Source organism: Oryzias latipes, chromosome 4 (assembly GCF_002234675.1).
Source record: "Oryzias latipes chromosome 4, ASM223467v1".
NCBI classification, from domain to species: domain Eukaryota; kingdom Metazoa; phylum Chordata; class Actinopteri; order Beloniformes; family Adrianichthyidae; genus Oryzias; species Oryzias latipes.
This window is the reverse complement of record NC_019862.2, coordinates 29,705,193-29,726,504: the sequence shown is the minus strand read 5'-3', so window position 1 is coordinate 29,726,504 and position 21,312 is coordinate 29,705,193. Positions and strand designations below refer to the sequence as shown.

At 39.8% G+C, this 21,312-nt stretch overlaps 1 protein-coding gene across 1 annotated transcript in view; it reads right to left on the bottom strand.

The window, feature by feature from the left end:
* Positions 1-10,107: 10,107 nt before the first annotated feature.
* LOC101155505 (metalloprotease TIKI2) overlaps positions 10,108-21,312 on the bottom strand; it is an 85,130-nt gene continuing 73,925 nt past the window's right edge. Inside the window, exons 5-7 of the mRNA XM_004068419.4 lie at positions 15,561-15,657; positions 11,143-11,400; positions 10,108-10,359 (exon numbers count right to left, since the gene is read on the bottom strand). Of these exons, the coding sequence (XP_004068467.1) occupies positions 10,131-10,359; positions 11,143-11,400; positions 15,561-15,657 (584 nt within the window). The 3' untranslated portion in view covers positions 10,108-10,130. The remainder of the gene's footprint in view (positions 10,360-11,142; positions 11,401-15,560; positions 15,658-21,312) is intronic.

The following is a 21,312-nucleotide window of genomic DNA, read 5'->3' as shown; positions in this document are numbered from 1 at the left end:
AGGTCTTCCCAGGCGGATCTCCTGAAATGAAGTCAGCTGTACTTTTTTTAGACCCACAACAATAGTGCACACTATTTAGCTATTTCAGTAAACACAAGCATTTAAGATGCATTGTTAGCAACTTTTAGCACAGATCCACCCGTAGATGTTTCAAAACCCCCCCCCCCCCCCCCCCCCCCCCCCACGTCTTGAAAGTGCACCGCAGAGATAGTTTAATTAAAGAACAACATTTTCTTAGAGCAGCTGCATTCCTTGCAGGGAGGAGTGTCCTGTGTTCAGCCCTGCGTCACACCAGAGAGACAGCCAACGTCTGCTCGTCCGTCTCTCCTCACAGCTTTTAATGGAGTGATTGTGAAACATTTTGTCTCTGTTACGGGGATGTTTTATGGCTTTCAGCCTTCAAGTATTGTCCTCTGTGACATTTAAGGTGGGGGCCCGTGTGTGCACACAGACTTTGATGACATTTTCACACGCTGTCTTAAAGATTGAACCTGTGAGTTATGATGCGGATCGTACAGACCCACTCCAATGAAAATGGTCTTTTCAGGTTCTTGTGGCATTTTTCTGATGATGGGGGACATACTTAAAGAAAAAAAATACATTTCTGAGTATTTGTTTATGATTGGTGTGAATCAGGAGCAGCTGAAAAAATGCTGTTTGAAAAATCTTGTAGCCATGACAGAAAATACGTTGGGCGGGGCTACAAGCTCCCTGCTCCACTTCATTCTGATGCATCCACTGTCCGACAAACAGATCCATGAACGTCTTTGTTTTCCTGGTCTGAGCATCACTCGCCATTTTTGTTGCACCGGCAATGTTAGGTTGGGGGTGTGAGGGGCTGTAGGCTAGCTGGAGAGAGTGCACCAAAGGGATGATGGGAAATTAGTGTAGACCTTGTGCCCCACCCACAACCCTTGTGACTTTCTAATGAACTACTGCGACTCTGTATGAGCTATTTTATTTTTTTTGGTGACTCTGTATTAGCCATTTTTTCTGTGTTTGGACAATAACGGCATAATTATGACTAAAAGACCACCAGGGAGGCTTTAAAAATAGATCAAAACATGATGGGAGTGGGACTTTAAAGCAGTATTGAAGGATGTACAGAATGTAAGAGAATCTTATCATTTGGTAGAAGAATTGATCCTTTTTCCTGTTGGCGTCTTTGGCGAACCTCTTCCTAATGGGTGCTGGTATTTTGAATGCTGATGCGGTGGTCAGGTGGAGTCCTGATGTGATATTTGAGGCCAGCAGAGAGGGTGGGCTGTTTAAACACCCCCCCTCCCCTCCGTCCTCTAATCAACACGATCATAACCCCTGCAGAACAAAGCCATGAATATCCATTTCCAAGGAAAAGGGTGAGTGCCCTCTCCATGCCTCCCTCACCCTCCTCGCCCCTCGGTTTTCTGTAGTCGTTACCCTGGTAACCCCATGGGCGGAATGCAGATCAGGGGGACCAGCGAGGCAGCGGCCCCTTGTCTCCCCTCACAATTCGCCCTGATGATGACTAACACTTTTGTTCATGGAGAGGGCAGGTGGGAGCTACAATCCGCTTCACATCATTGTCCATCTAAGATCTCCTTTTACCTCTGTAACCCCACCTCGTCTTCTGGCAGTCTTTATTCCTTTCTCTTTACCTGTGTCCCTCCCTTTTTCTTTATTTTTTTTTTTATAATTAGTTTCATTGTACCTGTCATTTTTGGGCTCATTATTTTCGATCCGTGGCGAGTCCTGCACAGCTCGCTAACAGCAGATGTGGGTTTCGCGAGAGGTCAGTGTTATCTAAACAGACCCATTGGGCTATTTGCTATAGCACCCTCCATCAAGCAGGAAGCCCCGAGGATCCAGCCCATCACTTCAATCAGCCGTGACAGCATACGATGAATTTGTAATGGCCGGATCCGGCCAAAGAGCGAATTCAGATGAGGAGTGGGAGCAGAAGAAGGGTTGAAAACGGACAGGCGTTTGGTAGAGCTTCAACCTGCATCAGTGACCACCCTATATGTGTGTGTGTGTGTGTGTGTGGGGGGGTTGTTTGTTTGTGGTCTGAAACAAACAAGAGATGGTTGTGGAGATGAACTAACTCCACAACACACATGTCTGAGGTCAAAAGCAGTCCGTTTTCTCTGTGCACAGGGTTTCTGTTTGAGTATCATCCATGCTCCGGATCCTACAAATGGGACACATTTATGGACAAGTCCCGGTTTGAGCTCTTAAATGTACTTAATGGCCTGTGGGCAAAGAGAAGCAGTGGTCTTATGGCTCCTCAGAGGGTAAGTACATGTGACAGCAGATATACACAAACTCCTGATTGGTATCTTGATAGATTGTCAGATAATGAGCCATAACGCAGATACGCACAATTGCTTCAGTGTGTGTGTTTTCTCGGTGTGTGTGCTCACAGACCGACAACACTTAATGGTCCAAAAGTTGATCTCGATCCAGTTTCAGCTCGAATTTATGAACCTGCCCCCCCACCCCACAGCAGCCTCTGACCTTCGACCACATTAAGCGGCGCAGTCTGCCTTTATCACCCGGAATCAAACATTAAAAGAGGGAGGGAGCTGGAGTTACTCATAAAGTCAGAGAGTTATGGGCACAGAAGAGGGGAGAGCGATAAAGACAAAGACAGAAGAAATGAGAAATTAAAAACAAAAGCGATCGCAATGACCATTGATGGCGGCGAGCGAGACACAAGGCAGGATAGAGCGGGATGAAAACGGATGAAAGGGTGGAATTTTCCTTTAAAGTTTGTCGCCCGAACCCAGTGGGGCGGAGTTCATCCGAAGACAAATAGGCTGGTTTACGAGTACCGTTCTGCAATTACCCATTACCTTGACTGTCCTGGTTTAAAGGGGGGCATGGCCTTGGAGTAACCTGGATACACCTGAAGGAGGGCGATAAAAAAAAAAAAAAAAAAAGCAGCGGGAGGATGAAGCACGAGCTCCTATCTTCACGTTGGCAGCTTGCACCCAAATCTGCATCCGTCCTGATGTCTGTCTGTCTGTCTGTCTGTCTGCAGCGCATGCAGCCGTGGCTGGCGCCCATACTGTACACACACGCCGTCCGCCTGAACATCTGCATGTCTGCTTGCCTCAAAGTAAACACACTCATCTGCCTGAACTGAAGATGTGACGCGCTCACACTCAAACACACACGAGTGCACACCTGTGCACGTTTCAAGATCTCAGACAGGTGGTTTGCTGATAGTGATGGGTAGGAAAATATTTGATGTCTCTAGCCTCCCCATTTAACATTCTCACACCATGCTCTGACCTTAAAGACTGTCCATGCATACACACACAGTGTGCATGACTTCATATGTGTGTGTGTGTGTGTGTTCATTCAGGTTTTAGCCCCAGCTAGCCTATCTTACTGCCCCCACACAGCTTCCTATTAGCAGGACTTATCAGAGCCCATTTGACCTCCACCTTCTCCCTGACCTCGAGCTTCATCCCTCAGGAGAGCCAATCAGCCCCTGTATAAGTGTCTATGTGTGTATGTGTGTGTGTGTGTGTGTGTGTGTGTGTGTGTCTGTGTGTTCAAGAGGCCGCTCTGCTGTCTGACTGTGAGCAAACAGTGATGGTCAAACATCCAGCCCCCTGCAGCCCTCTTGTCACTTCCACTGCCATCTCTGCTTCCTGCTCAAGGTTTGCAGCGGCTCACGTCACCTTTGCTCATATCTGTAGATCGTTTTATCAGAATTTTCTGCACACACTGTGCTTTGTTTCTAACATGTGTTTGCTTTAACCCTTGTGCTATCCTATGGGGTCAAGATGTCCATTGACGTGTTCTCCCTACCATGACAAAGGTGGATAAAGGTGGAGAGGATTTCATGTAATCCATGGACACCAGTGAAAATCACAAATCATTGAAGAAAAAAGGTTCAGAGCACTGTCTAGTGGGTCTAGATGACCCAACTCCCAATGTCAAAGTGCCTAGGATAGCACAAGGGTTAAAACAAAAAAATTCAATATTTTTCAAATAAGAAAATAGAATCAATTGTTTGTCTGAATTCTTTTTAAAAACATTTTTTACAGACAAGCTTTTAACAAAGCTGTTGTGTTATTTCCTTACTATTTAACAATGTCACTTATTTTACATTTTAACGCATTGATGCCCATAGATGCAAATATGGATCAAACCACCTGAATTACTTTAATTTCACATGAAAGCACATCTGGATTTCTTTTTCATAGCTGGAGATAAATTCAGGCGTAAACAGGTTTACATTTTAATACGTTTAAAGTGTTTGATGTTGCTATTAATGTTTTTAGTTTTAATGTAAAAAATAACATCTAAATGTACAAATAAAAGTAATTTGATTTGTTTCCTATTTTTCTCTCCAGAATCCTAAATAAACTGTTTTTCCCGTTTAAATTATTTACCTTTGACTCTTTCATATTGAATCTTACATAAAAGCACATCACAGTCATTTTGTTGCTTCAGTGGAAGAAGATGTAAACATTCAAACATTTTACTTAGAAGAGTTTTCTTGAGTTTTTTTTTTCTTTTACTAGACTTATAATGAATTTGAGTCTTGTTTAGTTTATGAATTTTAAATCTGGAAAGCAAATCAGCTTCAGCACAGAGAACTGTCCATAGAAAGCTGTTTGCAGTTCTTCATCCTGCGCCTCAATGGGACCAATTGTCTTCTTAATCAGAGGACTTTTCCCCCTCGCTCATTCCTGGTTCAACTCATGACCAGAAATGCTTTGTAGCAAGTGAAAAACACAAAATATATGTTTGTGAAAAGAAGAATTAATCACACTGGGTATCTTTGGATAAAGTCATATTTGTTTTTTATACCCTTTTCCTGCAACTCTACCTAGGAGGGCTTTCATGTGGCTGTAATTACCATATTTCATTAGTGTGTAGAGTGTCACCGCTGGAGCATCAAAGCGCTTGGCTCTCCGTATATGTATGTGCGGTAACCGCTGCCAGGGAAGTACACAACTATCAGTTTTTTTCCTCCCAGAATAAATTCGCCCTCGCCTGTTTTTGAGTGCACTCTCTCCCTCAAGCTGCTGTCGATATCAAAGAGAACCCATTCCGCATGTGAAGTGCCCCTTGTGCAGAATAATAAAGCAGTGCATCATGGCAAAAAACTGTGAAACACAACACTCTCACCACCATCCTTCAGTGCACACACAGGGACACACAAGCACGCGTGGTATTTCACTCTCCTTTGTACCGTCTTTACTCTCCTTGGTTCCGATTTTTTACTCTGGCACTTAAAAACACACTATTTTGTCTCATGTGCTGAGATGCAGAACCAAACTCTAGTCTTTCAGATTCTTGTGATCTATACTGCCAATAAATAAAACACTTTTGGATTACAATTGAGAAAAACATTTTAATTGTATTGCTTATTCCACAAAAGTATCCAGCCAAAAAGCTCTTTTTTGAATACTTGGTGCAATAGTGTGAAGTACATATTCCCAAAAATAGAAATAGAACACTAACCTCAGGAACTAAATCACCACAAAGTTGTAACATTTTCTGCAATGTCTACAAATTCCACACAAGCATTTAAAAAGGGAAAAATGAGCTAAAATATGTTAGGTAGAAGTCATTTTGAATATAGCCCGAAAATATGTGGGTTTTTTGCTGTTTCTAAGTAAATAGTTTGTATTATTTGAGCTTTTATGAACCTGATTGTAGTTTATTGTGATTACAGTGACGAAAAGCAAGTATTCTATGTGGAAATGACTCATTTAAGTGTGAACAAAATGAGAATCTCAGTTCAAGTTGGTCCATTCTCATAAATTCTCATAAAATCTATTCTTAGAAAATAAATCTACATTTTTGTTTCCAGAATAATGACAGTCTAACTTTATTTAATTTCAACCAAAAATTACTGTTTTTTTTTTTTTTTTTTGGTCTTAAATTAAGTTTTATCTTTGTCAAGAGTTTGGAACAAAATCGATTTCGACTCATTTTAATAATAATTTCGTATTTCTAGATCCTGACGAGACAAAACAATTCTCCACGGTGCTAGTTTGGAAAAATGCTCGGAAAGATGTGGAGCAAAGAGAAGTTAAAACCTGGTAAGGTATCTTGAACGTCTGTAAATCGAAGTTTGAAACCTTTGCACGGATCCAGTAGTTTGCAGAATAATATGTGTGCATTTGCTCCAAATTTTACCTCGGCTGAAGCCTTCAGTTCCACATAACTCTTCAGGAAATCCCTCCGCGCTCTTGACACCTGCACCTCATGCGTTAAGGCACTACAAGGTTGTGGAGTTCAATCTCACGGCTCAAAACTGCACATCTTCAAGGGGATGTTGGACAATGGGAGAAAATAATGTCTCAACCAGCACAAACACAGATGGGCTGGGAGCTCGCAGGGCCCTCCAAACGGTAAAGGCTTTCCACCGCTATCAGTGGGATTATCTAAAGTGAGAGCAGCTATCTGCCCCGCTGCTAAACACACTTTTGTTTTCCCTAAGCTTTATGGCCGCCCTCGGTCAGACAGAATCTAAGCTCTACTTGCCACACAGGATATGGGACGGAGACGTGTCATTGCAGCTTTATTGTTGGAGGAAAAAGAACAAAAACAAAACATCTCTCAACAATAAGCATGAACATGAACAGGACTATCACCTGGTGTCTGGACTGTGTGTTATCCTGGGACTGCTGCAGCTCAGCTGCTTGATCTTGAAATGCTCTTCAAAGCCGGAGCTGAAGTGAATCGATTTTCTCCTCAAGACTCTTTATCAAGTATTGATCAAAGATTAGGCCATAACACTCGTCCCAAATGCTATTTTGCATTTAATGAGTGTTTTTTTTCTCGCATCTCCCCAGTTTAATTCTTTTTTTATCAGAGCGGACTTTTTAGTTTGAGACGCTTTGGCCTGAAGCTTGATCCTCAGCAGGATTCCTCCGGCCCGTTAAGCCTTAACCTTGGCATCCCCTCAACCTTCCCTCATGAGGCCCAGTCTAACCGGGAAGGAGATGATGGGGGAGAAAGACGAAGGGAGAGGGGGTGCAGACCAAGGGGGTGTCTGAGGTGCGTGCAGAGAAACCAAGGACCTGCCACATTATATGCTCTAACATGACTGGCAAATCCACCACGGTTAAACAAACTTAACCTTCATTTGTGAAACGGTGCAAATCAAAGGGCAAAAAACGACTTGTGCAAGTAATTACCACCGGGAGAGAGCAACAGGGTGAAGGAGAGGTGGGAGGGACTGACGTGGCCCCCGGGAGGGGTGGAGAGTGTGGGTCTCAGAGACAGCCAGGCGTTAACAGGTTGAATGGAAGGAAATAGGAATCATTTAAGGTGAGGGGCATTTTTAATGAGTTTGCTCAGAAATTGATTTTCCAGTGTAATCTTTTATTTATATGCGGCGGATGGCGTGTGCCCGGTCGAGTGAGGGTCAGCTCTCAGAGCGCCCTGTCAGTGCCCCCCACTCCCTCAAACAACACCCAGAAGCCCAGGGAAAATGGTATTCCAGCTAAGGCAAATATTGTCCCGTCTTGGCTTAAGAAGCTGTTTGTTCAAAGAAAAGGAAAGAAGGAAGAGTCGCTCAGCTCTGCTTTTGTCGCCGTTCAACAACAGACCTGCTAAAAATGGACAGTTTATTGAGCGCAAATGTAAAGGAAGCTTTTATTGACATTTAATTGAACGTTTTAAATAGTTTATGGAATTTTTTTTAAAGTAGCTTGAATATAAATGTATTAATTTATTACAAGTTTTTTTTTAAACCAAATAAAAAAAATATTTAAAAAAAATCTTGAACAAACTCTTAACTGTTTGTCTGACGTAACGGAGTTTTTCTCTGATTAGAAATAATGAAAATCCCCTTTATGGTCGATTATCAAAGGTTTAATGTCAACAGAAATATTGTTCCTGCATGTCTTTCTAGATTATTTTAAAAACATAAACAAAACTGTCTTAAAATAGAAAAGGAATTATTCTACTATTTTATCTGTTTTTTTTTATTTTGCGAAACTCTATGAAAACAGGTTATAAGCAGTTAGGAAACACAACCGTGTTTAATTTTAATTGCTCTAAAAGTTTTGAAAATTTCTTTTAAAAATTAAAATTAATTAATCACTTCTTGATTTTTTTAAGTACTGAGGTTAAATGTATTTGTAATTCACTTTTTGTACCTTTTTTTCCTCCTTTTCTCAGTCGTGGATAGTGTTTAGTTTCAGTCTTTTTTTTAATTTTTTGTTTTTTCTTATTCCTGAACAAGTCGCTCTGTGGAACTAAGGCATAAATTAACAGAGTTGGAAAAGTGTTTGTAACAGTTTTCCAAAAACAAAGTTGGAAAAATTGCACAAACCTATTGAAACTGCTCATAATTTTCTTCCAGATGTATTCTTTGCATAAACAGTTTTACGACATTTTACTGTCAGCAAGGCGGTTCGTTCTTCCGTTCCAGGCTGAAGATGAGGCCTTAAAACGAGCCTTCATCTGCAGAGCTGAAGGATTCATGGGACACTAGGGCCACCTAGAGGCAGACAGAGGGACTGTAACACAGTTCCTCTTTTTGTGACTCTACAAGTATTGAATTTGATGAAAAAAAGAAAAGCTATGAGTTTATTAGTTATTGGTTTCTTTTAAGCATCAATTTTTCATTTGCTGCTGTATAAGAAACCACTATTTACAGGCTTTATTTGACTTTTCATCAATCATAGCCTGAAAATAAGCTATAGCACTTCATTTAAAAAAAAAACCTAAGATGCTTTTAAATTGTGTGGACATATCCTAAAAGTATGTTTCATTTATAAAAATAAAAAAACTTTTTTCTTTTCTTGCCTTTTTGCCATTTTTATCACCGTTGTTTGATTTATTTAAATTACCTTTCTAAAGAAAAATATATTATTTTTCTGTCTATAATTTTATTTTTGTTATTGTTTTTATTTTTAAGGGCAAGACTTTAATAAGCTAAGTTTCTGTCTGCTCCCTTTCAAACATTTGTTTATTATTATTAGTGGTAGTAGTAGCATTGTGCCATGTTTACTGTTTATCATTAACATGTTTGAAACAAACTTTAATTAAAAAAACATCAGTCCACATTTAAATTCCTTAAAAAAATCTTGAAGGTTTTATGCCGTTTGGAAATTTGTTTTTTTTACATGTTTTCATTTTTGGATTTTTTTTTTCTCTTTTTGTCTTTTACTTACTTTTATTTCTATAAAATATATAATGTTAATAATAATAAATGTTAAACATTACATAGGATTTAGAGTTTAAGTTAAACGTTTTTTTTAAGTTGCACTTGAAAAAAATAAAATAGGGAAAAGAAAGAAAGACAACAGCGTGAATTTGAGTTATGACCCACAAATTTTAACATCATTTCAACCAGCAGATGGCAGATTCACATAATTCTTTACCAGCGTTTTTTTTTTAAACTGCCGTGAACATATTTTCATCAGAACAGTCACAAAAAGGCCAAAGTGAGTTTTGGGGGCTATTCACTGCAGATCCTAAGACTTGCTTTTCCATCTGAAACCAATTAGAAGATGAAATTGTCCAGCCGCCTGCTTGTTACATATTTTGCTGCTGTAGATTTTATTTTAACACCTTTGAGCCATAATGTAGTTCTTTAAGGGAAAAAGGTAAACTCTGCCTTTTTTTGAGTGTATTATTAACTCAACAAAAACTCATGATGCATTTCAATAGTTGTATTTATTTTTCTTTCAAATATCTTCAAATAGCCAGAAAATATATCTTTTTTTTTATTCAGAAAAATAAATATACAATATTATTATAAACAAAATGCACAATTTACAAAGTGGCAGCTAAGTGCAGCACATGACTGACTGTTTTAGTTTTACTTGTTAAGTTCTTTTCTCATCAACAAACACAAGTTTTTAACTCACTATTACAGCTTTCTTAAGTAAAGAGAATTCTTCATTATTTCCCTAACGTATTCATTTAAATCTTTCATGTCCGGCTGCAGTCTATCTGAATTTTCTGATCACAAACATTTTGGAATCTGCTGAGATATACAGTATTTCCACAAAATGAGACGAGCGTCCCTCTGCGGCGGGCGGAGACTGACGGCAGGAGACGTCCTGTTCTGCTGATGACCGACCATGCTTCCCCTCATCAGGTATATTCCACCGCTCCAGTATGGATGCAGTAATGTGCTTTTTGTGAGATCAGGCTGCTGGTCAGGAGTCGAGCAGCATGTGAGAGAAAAACCAGAGGAAAATGCAAAACGGAGCGAATGAGCCGCAAACCGGCTGTGCCGAGTTTGTGTGAGGAGAGGTGGAGGTAGAGGAGGCAGTTTGCCGTTCTGTGGCGAAGATCGTCATCTGTCTGTGCTGCTTTTGAAGGGTCAGAGAAGGCTCCACTGTTACGTAACCATTTATTATCCGTACATTAGGATGAGGCGTCGTGCTGTAGAGAGGCAGAAAACTGCGTGAAACAACATTTTCCTTTAATTTTTTTGGTTACTTCATTTTAAAGACCCACTCTGATGAAAATGGTGTTTTTGATGTTCTTAACATGCTCTTGCACCATTTTCCTGATGATGGAGGACATTTATAAAGAAAATGAAGCTAAAATGTCATTTCTGAGTATTTTTTCATTCAAATGGTTGTGAATCAGGAGCAGACGACAAAAATGCAGTTTGATTGCATTTGTGACGTAGAAACATCCTGATTTTCCTCGTCTGAGCTGGTATGTGGATCAAAAAGCTCCGATATGCCGTTTCTGTTGCACCAAAAATGTCAGCTTGGGGATGTGAAGGGGCTGTAAGCTAGTGGGAGAAAGTGTAAACGGAGAGCTCTCAGCAACAGTGCTGCTTTGAGCAGCTTCAACCTCAGTAACCTCTGTATACCGATGGGTGACGGGAAGGGTGGTGGAGTTCCTCTGCACCAACAGTCCTCTACTCAAAAGGCACATTTCCAGTGAACTCCTGCCGCTCTACAGAAAGTATGTCCTAGAAAACTTAGTTTCTAACTAAAGTTTGAAATCTTTCAAACTAAAAATGGAATAAATATAATTTAAAAACCACTGTTACCGGAGTGGGACTTTAAATGATGAATAAGATCAAAAACGGAATTATTTTGTGATCTGAAAAGTTTTTTTTTATCGTGTGCAGACTTTTTTTGGCTGCAGAATCTTTAGGAACAACCCTGATCTGGTTTCTGTAAACTGATTATGATAAATGCTCCTCACCTGTCCCCAATGCGAACCCAGAGGTCGCTGAAAAGGCGGGGTCTCCCGTGGTTACGGTTAATCTTGCGAGGCCGCTTGTGTCGCCCAAACTCCTCCAGCTGGCTCAGGCTGTCGGGGAGCAGGATGTGGGGGAGCTCCTCCTCTCCAAAGCCGGGCCCGTCGCCTGGGTCTCCCAGCTCCGGGTCCAGGGTGGGGGAACTGGCGGGGGTCCCTGTGATGGTGGCGGAGCCAGCTGCAGGTGGCTCCACATCTGGTTTACTGTTGCAACAGAGGAGCACGGGAAAAGGAGGGCATGCATGGGGTTAGTTAATTCTAAATGTTCAGTGTATAAATCTAAGTATAATCAGAGGTTTCAGTGACATAAATCATTTACGCAGCAGACAGGAAATGGCAAATGTTTTTTTTCACCTAAGATTTTGAACCTGCTGCTGGCGAATGTTATTTTTTTTGTGGTTTCTGACCACTTGGTTACTTTCTGCTTCCAAGCCGTTACTTCAATCAAGGACATAAAACCACAGGGAGAGTCCCGACCTATTAACGCGTCTCTGAGAGGCTCGATTACCCAGCAGGCAATGTTAGTGGATGTAACAACTCTCACTGCTAAAAGAGATTGTCTCCTAAGGTAAACGTCTGACCGAAGACGACCACCCAGAACCTCTTTCTGCTATTTTAACCTTTTCAAAAGATTCACTTTTCTATCTCTTATGCTTCTCATTTTTTCTGTTACTTTGCCTCAAATGTGGCAGTGTGTTTTTTTTTTTGTTTTTTTCATGATAAAAAGATTACATAATAAGAGTTAACTACTAAAGATTATACCAAGATCTGGGTGAATACTCAATTCTGATTGGCTGCTGGGTTTAGATGAAAAAGTAAGAGGTGAATTTTCTCTCTGAACTGACGCTTTATTTAACCCATCGTGACGATCGGCATAAATACCGCTTTCCTTTGCCGCTGCAGTTGAGGTCGGTGTTGGTTCAGCCGTTTTGAACACAAAGTGCCGCAGCACATATCAAATAGTCAGCTTTTAATTTAAAAAAACGGATAGAACAAGAATGAAGTACTAAAAACGGACTGAATGTTTGTTCCTTTTCCTTTTTTTTTTCTTAACTTGTCCTGTCCAACAGCTGGGCAGACAGATGAGAGCTGAGGGCCTCTTGTGTTGTCATATTTTACTTTAAAAACAGGGGTTATGAATCTTCAGACAAACCAGAGATATGTCTGAATAAACCCCTTTTGTAATCGACGCCAAACTTTATTCATTTTAATCATATCTGAAAACTTTTTGAGTTGAATCTGATGAAAAAAGGGAAGGAAGAAAGAAGAGATAGAGATGTTGGGGGGGGGTAGGAGGGTGATTATAGAGGGGGGGGGGGTAAAACCATGAAGCAGCATAAAGCAACACGTTTCTGGATGGTTATACTCATTACAGTGAGGTTCAGATGTAATACAGGTCTATAAGGGCGGGGCCTGTCCACACACACACTCAGATGCCACAAACATACCTGTTGGCTCCAAAAACGTTCACCTGTCAACATGTACACAATACAAATATCGTTCAGACACGCATACCTATGCATTCAAACCAACTAGTGTAAAATATTTTATTCTATCACGCAAAATATTTGTGCAAAGGTGAGCTAACACCTGTGCTCGTTAAAGTGTTTATGTTCTTCTAAAATGGATGGTGGAATGTAAAAAGAAGGAGGGAGAGTGTACAGTCATCCCCACACCAAGACCCCCACAGCAGCAGCAGCTGTGTTTTTTTCCTTTTCCAAGTGACCATTATGAGTGGGTTATACCAGGGTCGGGGTGAATACTCGATTCTGATTGGCTGCTGAGTGTGCATTAAAAAAGTGATATACCACAGGATAACCGCACGGGGAAAAAGGAAGTTCCGGTCACTTTTCTTAAATGTTCTGTATCACTGTGCCGGCTTCTCTAAAACGACCTTTTGCTTCATCATTTGGACAAAAACAAGCGGTAAGAGGTGAACTTTCTCTCTGAACTGATGCTTTATTCAACCCATCGGAAAGATCAGCATATATATATATATATATATCTATCGCTCTATCGCCGAATCTTGACTGCAGCGTTGGTATGGCACGACACAGACTGTTTATTTCTTGGTGCGGCGCGCCGGGCCACACCATGTAACAAACAGGCCGCTTTTTGTGAGAACAAGACAAGAATTAAGGACTAAAAACTGGTCAAAATTTATTGTTTTGGCATTAACACTTACATAAACTCTAGATCCTTGTGAGTAAATGTGATGCAAGATTTTTTTCAGAGCAGCTCATTTAACGACCCACGTCGATGAAAATTGTGTTATTTAACACGTTTCCCCGGCATTTTTCTCATGTTCTTTATCTGATACATATTTTAGGAAAATCAAATTAAAATTTATATTTCAGATTATTTCTTTGTTCAAATCGTTGCGAATCAGGAGCAGATGAAAAAAAAAAGTTGAAAAAGATGTGATGTAGAAAATACACTAGGCGGGGCCACAAGCTCCCCGCTCTGCTCCATTCTTAACATCCACCTGCAGACTAATGAACGTCTTTGTTTTCCTCGTCTGAACTGGAACGTTGTAAGCTCCATGGCTGGATAGCTCTGATATTTCTCGCCATTTTTGGATTTCTGCAGAGAGTGTGTCAAAAACAGAGAGCTCTCAGCAACAGTGCTGAATAAAAATATGAAGCTTTGCTCTTTCGCTTCGATTTGTTTCGGCCTCCAGCTCATTCGTCCACTTCCAATTGGCTTGGTCAGGCTGACGAAGGCTTAAGGTCTGCGCTGGTGATTGACAAGTCTCCGTCTGTCAATCATTTACACAGTTATGCTGTCTTAAGCCATTTTTACTCGATGACTTCAGCTTTCTTTTTAACCTTTATAACACGTTTCTTGCTGTCATTTTGTGGTGTTTTCCACTACTTGTGGCATATGCTTAAATGAAGCAGTTCTATCGGTCACAAATGTGGAGCTCCATCTAGTGTTTTTGACCACAGTGAGCCCGTTAACTTGTAAACTTGTCATCAATGTGTTGCGCCGGCTGGAGCTCACGACTGTGGACACAGGAAGGTGCCGCGATTAACGCGAAGGAGGGTGTAAGGGCAGGGCTGCCAGTTTAGTTTAGTCTCTTTAGTTAAAGTTTTAGAGTATCATCCCATTGAATTCTATGCATTTATGATCATTTTTGATTGTATGTTTACCTTACAATTATACTGGTACGAAGCCCTGTGAGATGACTGTTGTTGTGAATTTGGGCTATGTATGGGCACTAATGTATGGTGGCCCTGAAGTCCAAATCACATCAACAAATCACTTGTTGCCAAAGCATATTAAGGATTACATGACAATAAAAACGCATAACAATAAAAAAAAGAAAAAAACATTACATTTGGGAAGTCTAAACGCAATTCTAGAAACAAAAAAAAAAGTTTAAGAAATCAAAATGGAAAGACAATGAGAATCCAGGAAATGATAGATATTATGGGATATCACTTCAGTTTTGAAGAAGAGGGAAAAGCAAATGGATGTTTTCCTGAACGCGGTAAAGGTTGATTGATCGCCTAACATTTGCAGTGGGGGTGTGGCCACATCCAGTCAGTGACATCTCATAACTTTTACTGGTTTCTCATTTTGTTACATTTTTCTACATTTTATTTTCAACTCTGGAAATGACTTGTTTTTTGAAACATTTGATTTTTATAAGGTTTCTTTTTTTGTTTGAGTTATGTTAAGGTTTCTTTTTTTTTAAATTATTTCTACAATGAAATGTTGTTTTTTCATTGTTTTGCTTTTTGAATTTCATTATGATGCTTTTGATGCACAGCGCTTTGTTCAATTTTAATTGTGTTAAAGCTCTTTTTAAATAAAGTTGATTGATTGTTTGATTGATCTTTAGCAGGTTGTTCCGTTTGTAAAGAGCCCCATCTTTGTGCTGGCCCCGTGCTGCCTTCCACTGCCGCTGCGTGCACATCTGGGAGTGCACGTGCTCACGTGTCAAGGTAAAAACAGGCAGATGGACTGCTGGCGGCTTTCTTTGGCAGCCGCAAGGAAAAAAGACGTGAGGCTGAGGCTGAAGACAGAGTGGAGCTGATGTTTGGGAGGATTCCAACTCCTGAGCCTCATTTGTCACTAGACCGTGGATCCTATCTGAGAACAATCAACCCCACCCCCTTAAATCTAGAGTTAGAAGAATGCTAGGAGACTATAATCTGAAAAAGTGGGAAGCTATGAGTTATGTGTCTGCCTTGGTTTCAGTTTTACAGTTATGTCCAAAGCAAGTTATTCTTCTCTAAGAGCCTGTTTATCATTCTTTTCTGGATCTGTGACATCGTGGTGATTTTGGGGCCTTTTTTCAGTGAGTGCAGTGATGAAATGGAAAAAAAAAAGACGATCGTCTCAGTCTGCTTACTCACTCTGTGGCGGCTTCTTGAGGCTCAGCAGGCATGTGGATGATCTCATGACCCTCCTGAGTGAGAATGTCCAGCACACTGTGGTTCCCCAGGAAGTGACCTAACATCCCACAAGGAGACAAAGGTGACAGATATGCAAAAAGAAGAGTCTGACTGTGTGGTGCAAACAATTTGATTCAGTTTAACACAACAGTTTGCTACTAAACCTACTCAGAAGTAGTTCCACACACGGAACACTTTGATCTGTTAAAACTTGCCATGACTTTTTACAAAAGCTCTTTCAAACATCTTTAGTGAAATCTCCCCAAAATTTGGGACAGATTTGTTTGCTTGTACATGTAGTTAATCCCAACGTACAGGGACCAAATTTCTGAAGTTGAACCAGTGCTTCTCAAATAGTGGGGCGGCGCGCGATGGTGGTGGTTTTAGGCACAGGTAATACGGGCAATTGTCCGGTGCGCAAATTTCTTCCGACTAAAAACATTAAATATATTGGTGCTGCTGTGTTAATGTTTCAGATCAATTTAGATTTAATATTATTTATTAATTGAATTATTTTTCTCAGCATCAAATGGTTCAGTTGGTCAAAATGATTTCAGGCACTTTAAGCTTCTTTTCTGTTTTAGACTCTAACAGGGTTTCTGTGGCTAAATAAAGTTGATATTTGTTGAAAGTGGATTTATATTGATTTTTTCTTTTGTTAATGTTAAAAGATACAATTTTAGGTATACTTACACAATTTTTATAGATCCTAACCAAATATATTGTCACCGTACGAGTGTGTGTGTGTGTGTGTGTGGGGGGGGGGGGGGGTGCGACACATTTTCTTTTTCCTAGGGGGGCCTGGCAAAAAATATTTGAGAAGCACTGAGTTAAACCAACTTTAAACTTACAACTTTCACATAAATTTTAGGGGAAAGTTGTGATACTTAAAGCAGTGAAGCAACAAGCACAGATAGCTACAAAACGGACATTACACACTAAGCAGAGAAGCAGAAAAACAATGTATTACCAAAACATACATAAAAACATGTCATTATATATATGTTCGTGAAAAACGTACCATAGTTACACACAACGCACAAACAATCATAAAATGATCTTGTATGAAGAACAAGGCTGTGGAACAGAACCAGTTCAAATCTAAAACCATGTCTAAACATAAAGGAGTTTAAGAACAACTATAGACATATCTTATTCATAAACATGATGAAAGATAAAAAAAAGTAAAATATTTACGAATAGAAATCGTGCAGAATCGCGTGACGATGCATTGGGGTTTGTTAGGGACTAGGATTGAAACTGAGAGTGAGTTTGTGTCGGATGTCGTGCATATTTACCTATAAAAGTAGTTCTATGTGTATATACGTGAATTTTAAACTGTATTTGTACTCATAAGACAGGGAACGGGAATACATAAGTTCTATGATATTAATATACTCCTTTCACTGTATTTGTTGTATTCCTATTTAGTTTCCCTTTTCCCACAAAGTATGTGTGTGTGTGTGTGTGTGTGTGTGGGGGGGGGGATGATATTAAATCATTTTCTCATATTTCCTATGTTCTTGAACCAAACACTGCTAATGCTAATCCTTTTTCCCTGATTGTCTTTGATCAGCCAGTACACGCCCAGCCCAGCAATGATGTGAGCAGCCTGACATCACCTCTGCTGAGGCACACGTGTCCAGGGAGGAATGCCCCTATCGGAGCTCACACACATGCATGTACGTGCACATGCTGGAATTCACACACACAACTGAGCTGCTGTGTGTTACTGACAACATGAGGACAATATTACAACTCTGTCAAACCTTCCTCACCCTCTGCAGATTTGTTTTTTTTGTTATTATTTTTATTCAATTTCCCCCTTAACTGTCAAAGACAGAGGTCTGCAGCCCGGCATGTTCTTGGCAGCTATGTTCAAAAGCAGCTCTGGGATTAATAATAATAATAATAATAAACTTTATTTATGTAGCACTTTTCGAAATCCAGATTACAAAGTGCAGTACAGTTAATATGAGACAAAATCAGTGTTAAAAACAGTTTCCAGTATGGAGAAATAAAACCAGCACACATATGAGATGGTGATAGTGGTTAGAATCAATAAAATAGATAAATCAGTAAAATCAATAAAATCAAGAAAACAATGAAATCGATAAAATCAATAAAATCAATAAAATACAATGTTTAGATTTAAGAACCAATAAAATCATTAAAAGCACACCTGAAGAGGTAAGTTTTTAAAAGAGATTTAAATACTGGTAGGGACCCAGCGAGCCTGATCTCTTCAGGGAGACTGTTCCAGAGTGTTGGGGCTCTTACAGCAAAGGCCCTATCTCCCCTGGTCTTCAATCTAGATTGTGGGATTGTTAAAAGGCCTTTTGCCAAAGATCTAAGATTGCGACCAGGTACGTAAGGAGTGAGATCGGCTATATATTTAGGGGCCAGACCACAGAGTGCTTTAAAAGCAATCAATAAAATCTTAAAATCTATTCTAAAACGGACTGGGAGCCAGTGCAAAGACGCTAAAACTGGAGTGATGTGGTCTCTCATTCTGGTTCCAGTTATGAGTCTGGCGGCAGCATTTTGGACTAACTGGAGTTGATACACACTCTGCTGTGAAAGGCATGTGTAGAGTGCGTTACAATAGTCCAAACGGGAAAAAATGAAAGCATGAATCACCATCTCAAGACATTTTTTTGATAGGAGGGGGGTTATCCTGTATAACCTATGTAGTTGCCAGAAATAAGATTTGACCACTGATTTAACATGTGTCTCCAGATTAAGATCAGTATCAAAAATCACCCCCAGATTTCTGCAGCTTGAAGAAACATTGTTCGATAGAGACTCCAATTTCGAAGCCACACCATGTCGGGCCTCAACTGAACCAAAAATAATCACATCAGTTTTGTCCATGTTCAACTGCAGAAAATTTTGGGCCATCCAGGTTTTAATATCAGCAATGCAGCTATTGAGATTATTTAAAAGACCAAGGTCACCAGGTTTAAAAGATAAGTACAGTTGCGTATCATCGGCATAAATAATGAAAATTAAGGTTATGTTGGCGTATTATCTCCCCCAGTGGTAACATGTAAATTGAAAATAGCAGAGGTCCCAGTACCGAACCCTGGGGAACGCCACATGTCATTTTCACCTTGGATGAGCAAGAATTGCCGATGAAAACATTAAAAAACCTGTCCGATAAATAAGAATAAAACCAGTTAAAAACTGTGCCAGAAAACCCAACCCAAGATTTTAAACGTTGTAATAAAATGGAGTGGTCCACTGTATCAAATGCTGCACTGAGATCTAAAAGAACTAAAATCGATATTTTTCCTGAGTCTGCAGCCATTAAAAGGTCATTCATTACTCTCAGCAAGGCAGTCTCTGTGCTGTGGTTGGCCTTAAACCCAGATTGAAGGGTCTCAAATAATTTATTTTTTATTTAAAAAGGAAATTACCTGCTCAGCTACTAGCTTTTCCAGGATCTTAGCCAAAAAAGGTAGTTTTGAAATTGGTCTGTAATGCTCAAAGCAACTTGGGTCCAGGGAGGGTTTTTTCAATAGTGGCTGAATCATAGCAGCCTTAAAATCATCTGGGACTGTGCCAGTTGAAAGAGATGTGTTCATTAAGAACAGTATGTGGGAGCTAACAGATCCATATATTTCTTTAAAAAATCTAACTGGCATAATGTCCAGAGAGCAATGGCATGGTTTCATTTTATAAACAATCTCAGAAAGAGTGTTGGGGGAGATTGCCTGAAAGTCTTCAAACATTCACTGTGGGTCTTGCAGGTGGAGTTGGCAGAAAAGGAGGTGACAGAGATTTGGTAATGGATATCTGAGACCTAATGTTAGAAATTTTGTTAATAAAATGATTTGCAAATTGCTCACAGATTACTGGGGAAGTCGGTAAATTGCTAGTATGTGGGGCTTCACTTAGCTGATTAATGACCTTAAAAAGTACCCTGGGATTATTTCTATTGGTATTAATTAATTGTGAGAAGTAGTCTGATCTTGCCTTTTTCATTTGACGGTTAAAATTATTCATGTGGTTTTTCAGGGTTTCTAAGTCCACAAATGATTTAGAAGCTTTCCACTTGCGCTCAGCTCTGCGACAAATTCTTTTCGAGTTGCGAATACTGTCAGTCATCCAAGGCAGATTTTTATTTTGGACTTTTCTCAACCTGAAAGGGGCAATTTGGTCCAGGTTGCGTGCAGTTGCTGAGTTAAAATTTGATAAAATACTGTTTGCATCAGAATTTAAAACCAAAGGGGCCGAGAAAATATTTCCAAAATTTGCTGCAGTAGATGAGTTGAAGACACGTGAGTAAATGAAATTAGCCTTAGACTCAGGAGGATTACCATTTAGTTCTGGAGAAAATAAAATGCACTTATGGTCAGACATGATAAAATCCATACATGACACATTGGGGACTGGGATCCCACATGTTAAAATAATGTCTAGTGTATGACCTTTGATATGGGTTGATCCAGTGATAGCTCGATTAGTTTTGTTGTAGGGACTCAAAAAATCTGACAGGATTAAACGGAGAATTAAAGATCCACTCTTAAAGATCCACTCCGGTCATCTTTTGAAAAAGTTTTCCCAGTGATCTCTAAATCTATGCAGTTTTTGCTAAAATGAAAATACCTGTGCGCTTGTCTAGGACATAGTTTCTGCAGAACGGCAGGAGTCCATTCATTAGAAATTTGCCACTGGGCAACCCCTAGTGGCAACACACTCTTTCCAGCTAGTTTACAGCCACTCACACCCCTAAAATCACATTACCACTGCAACAAAAATGGTGGGGAATATACAATGAAAATAAAGACGTTCCAAGATCTATTTGGGAGCTTGTGACCCATCCAGTATTTTTCTACTTCATAAATACGACCTTTTTCAAAAGCTATTGTTATTATCATCCGCTCCTGATTTACAACAATTTGAATTTAAAAAAAAAACTTAATTTTCTGCATATCTGTCCTCCATCAAATCATAAAACCCATAAAATAACACACGTTCCTTTTTTTAAAAACACCATTTTCATTGGAATGGGTCTTTAAGTGGAGGTTTCTTTGGCTGATTATATCTGCTAAACTCATACAGATGAATGTTCTCAGGTGCAGGAACATTACATGTCTTCAAAAACAGAGGTGCCAACAAAAATGGTAAAAACTATAAATATCTACGTCACCTTTAATCCTTTTTCTAAAGATTCTCTTTCTGGGCAGTAGGTTAATTTACAACTTTTCTTACCTTTTAAACTTTTACTTAGCAGGTAGGGCTGCAATGTGACGTAGTGGCATCTTCTCCCCCATGCATTTTTCTCTGGACTCTTTAGCTTCCCACAGTCCACAAACATGCTCGATGGATGGATGGATGGATGGATGGATGAAGCAGGTAGATTTATTTATCTTTTAACAACAATTGGATGGTAACGACACACACATGGCTAATATTTAAGCTTAGTGAAGACTAACCTTCAAGTTTGAAGAAACCTTCTGATCCTTTTTTTTTCTTTTTCTTTTTTTTGCCAGATTGAACAAACGGCAAAAACAAAAGACTTTTGTTTTTCAAGAGATGAATATCTTTGAAGAGACTCTGGTTTTGACTGAGTCAAATTTTTGAGTCCCTGGAAGTGGGCTAAAAATGGTCCAAGTAAAGTCACTCTCTGTGAAGATGAAGGCACCAAATATCTTTTTGCTCTTTTGCTTCTTCAACATTCTTCTTTTTCTTTCATCTCTTCTCCCTC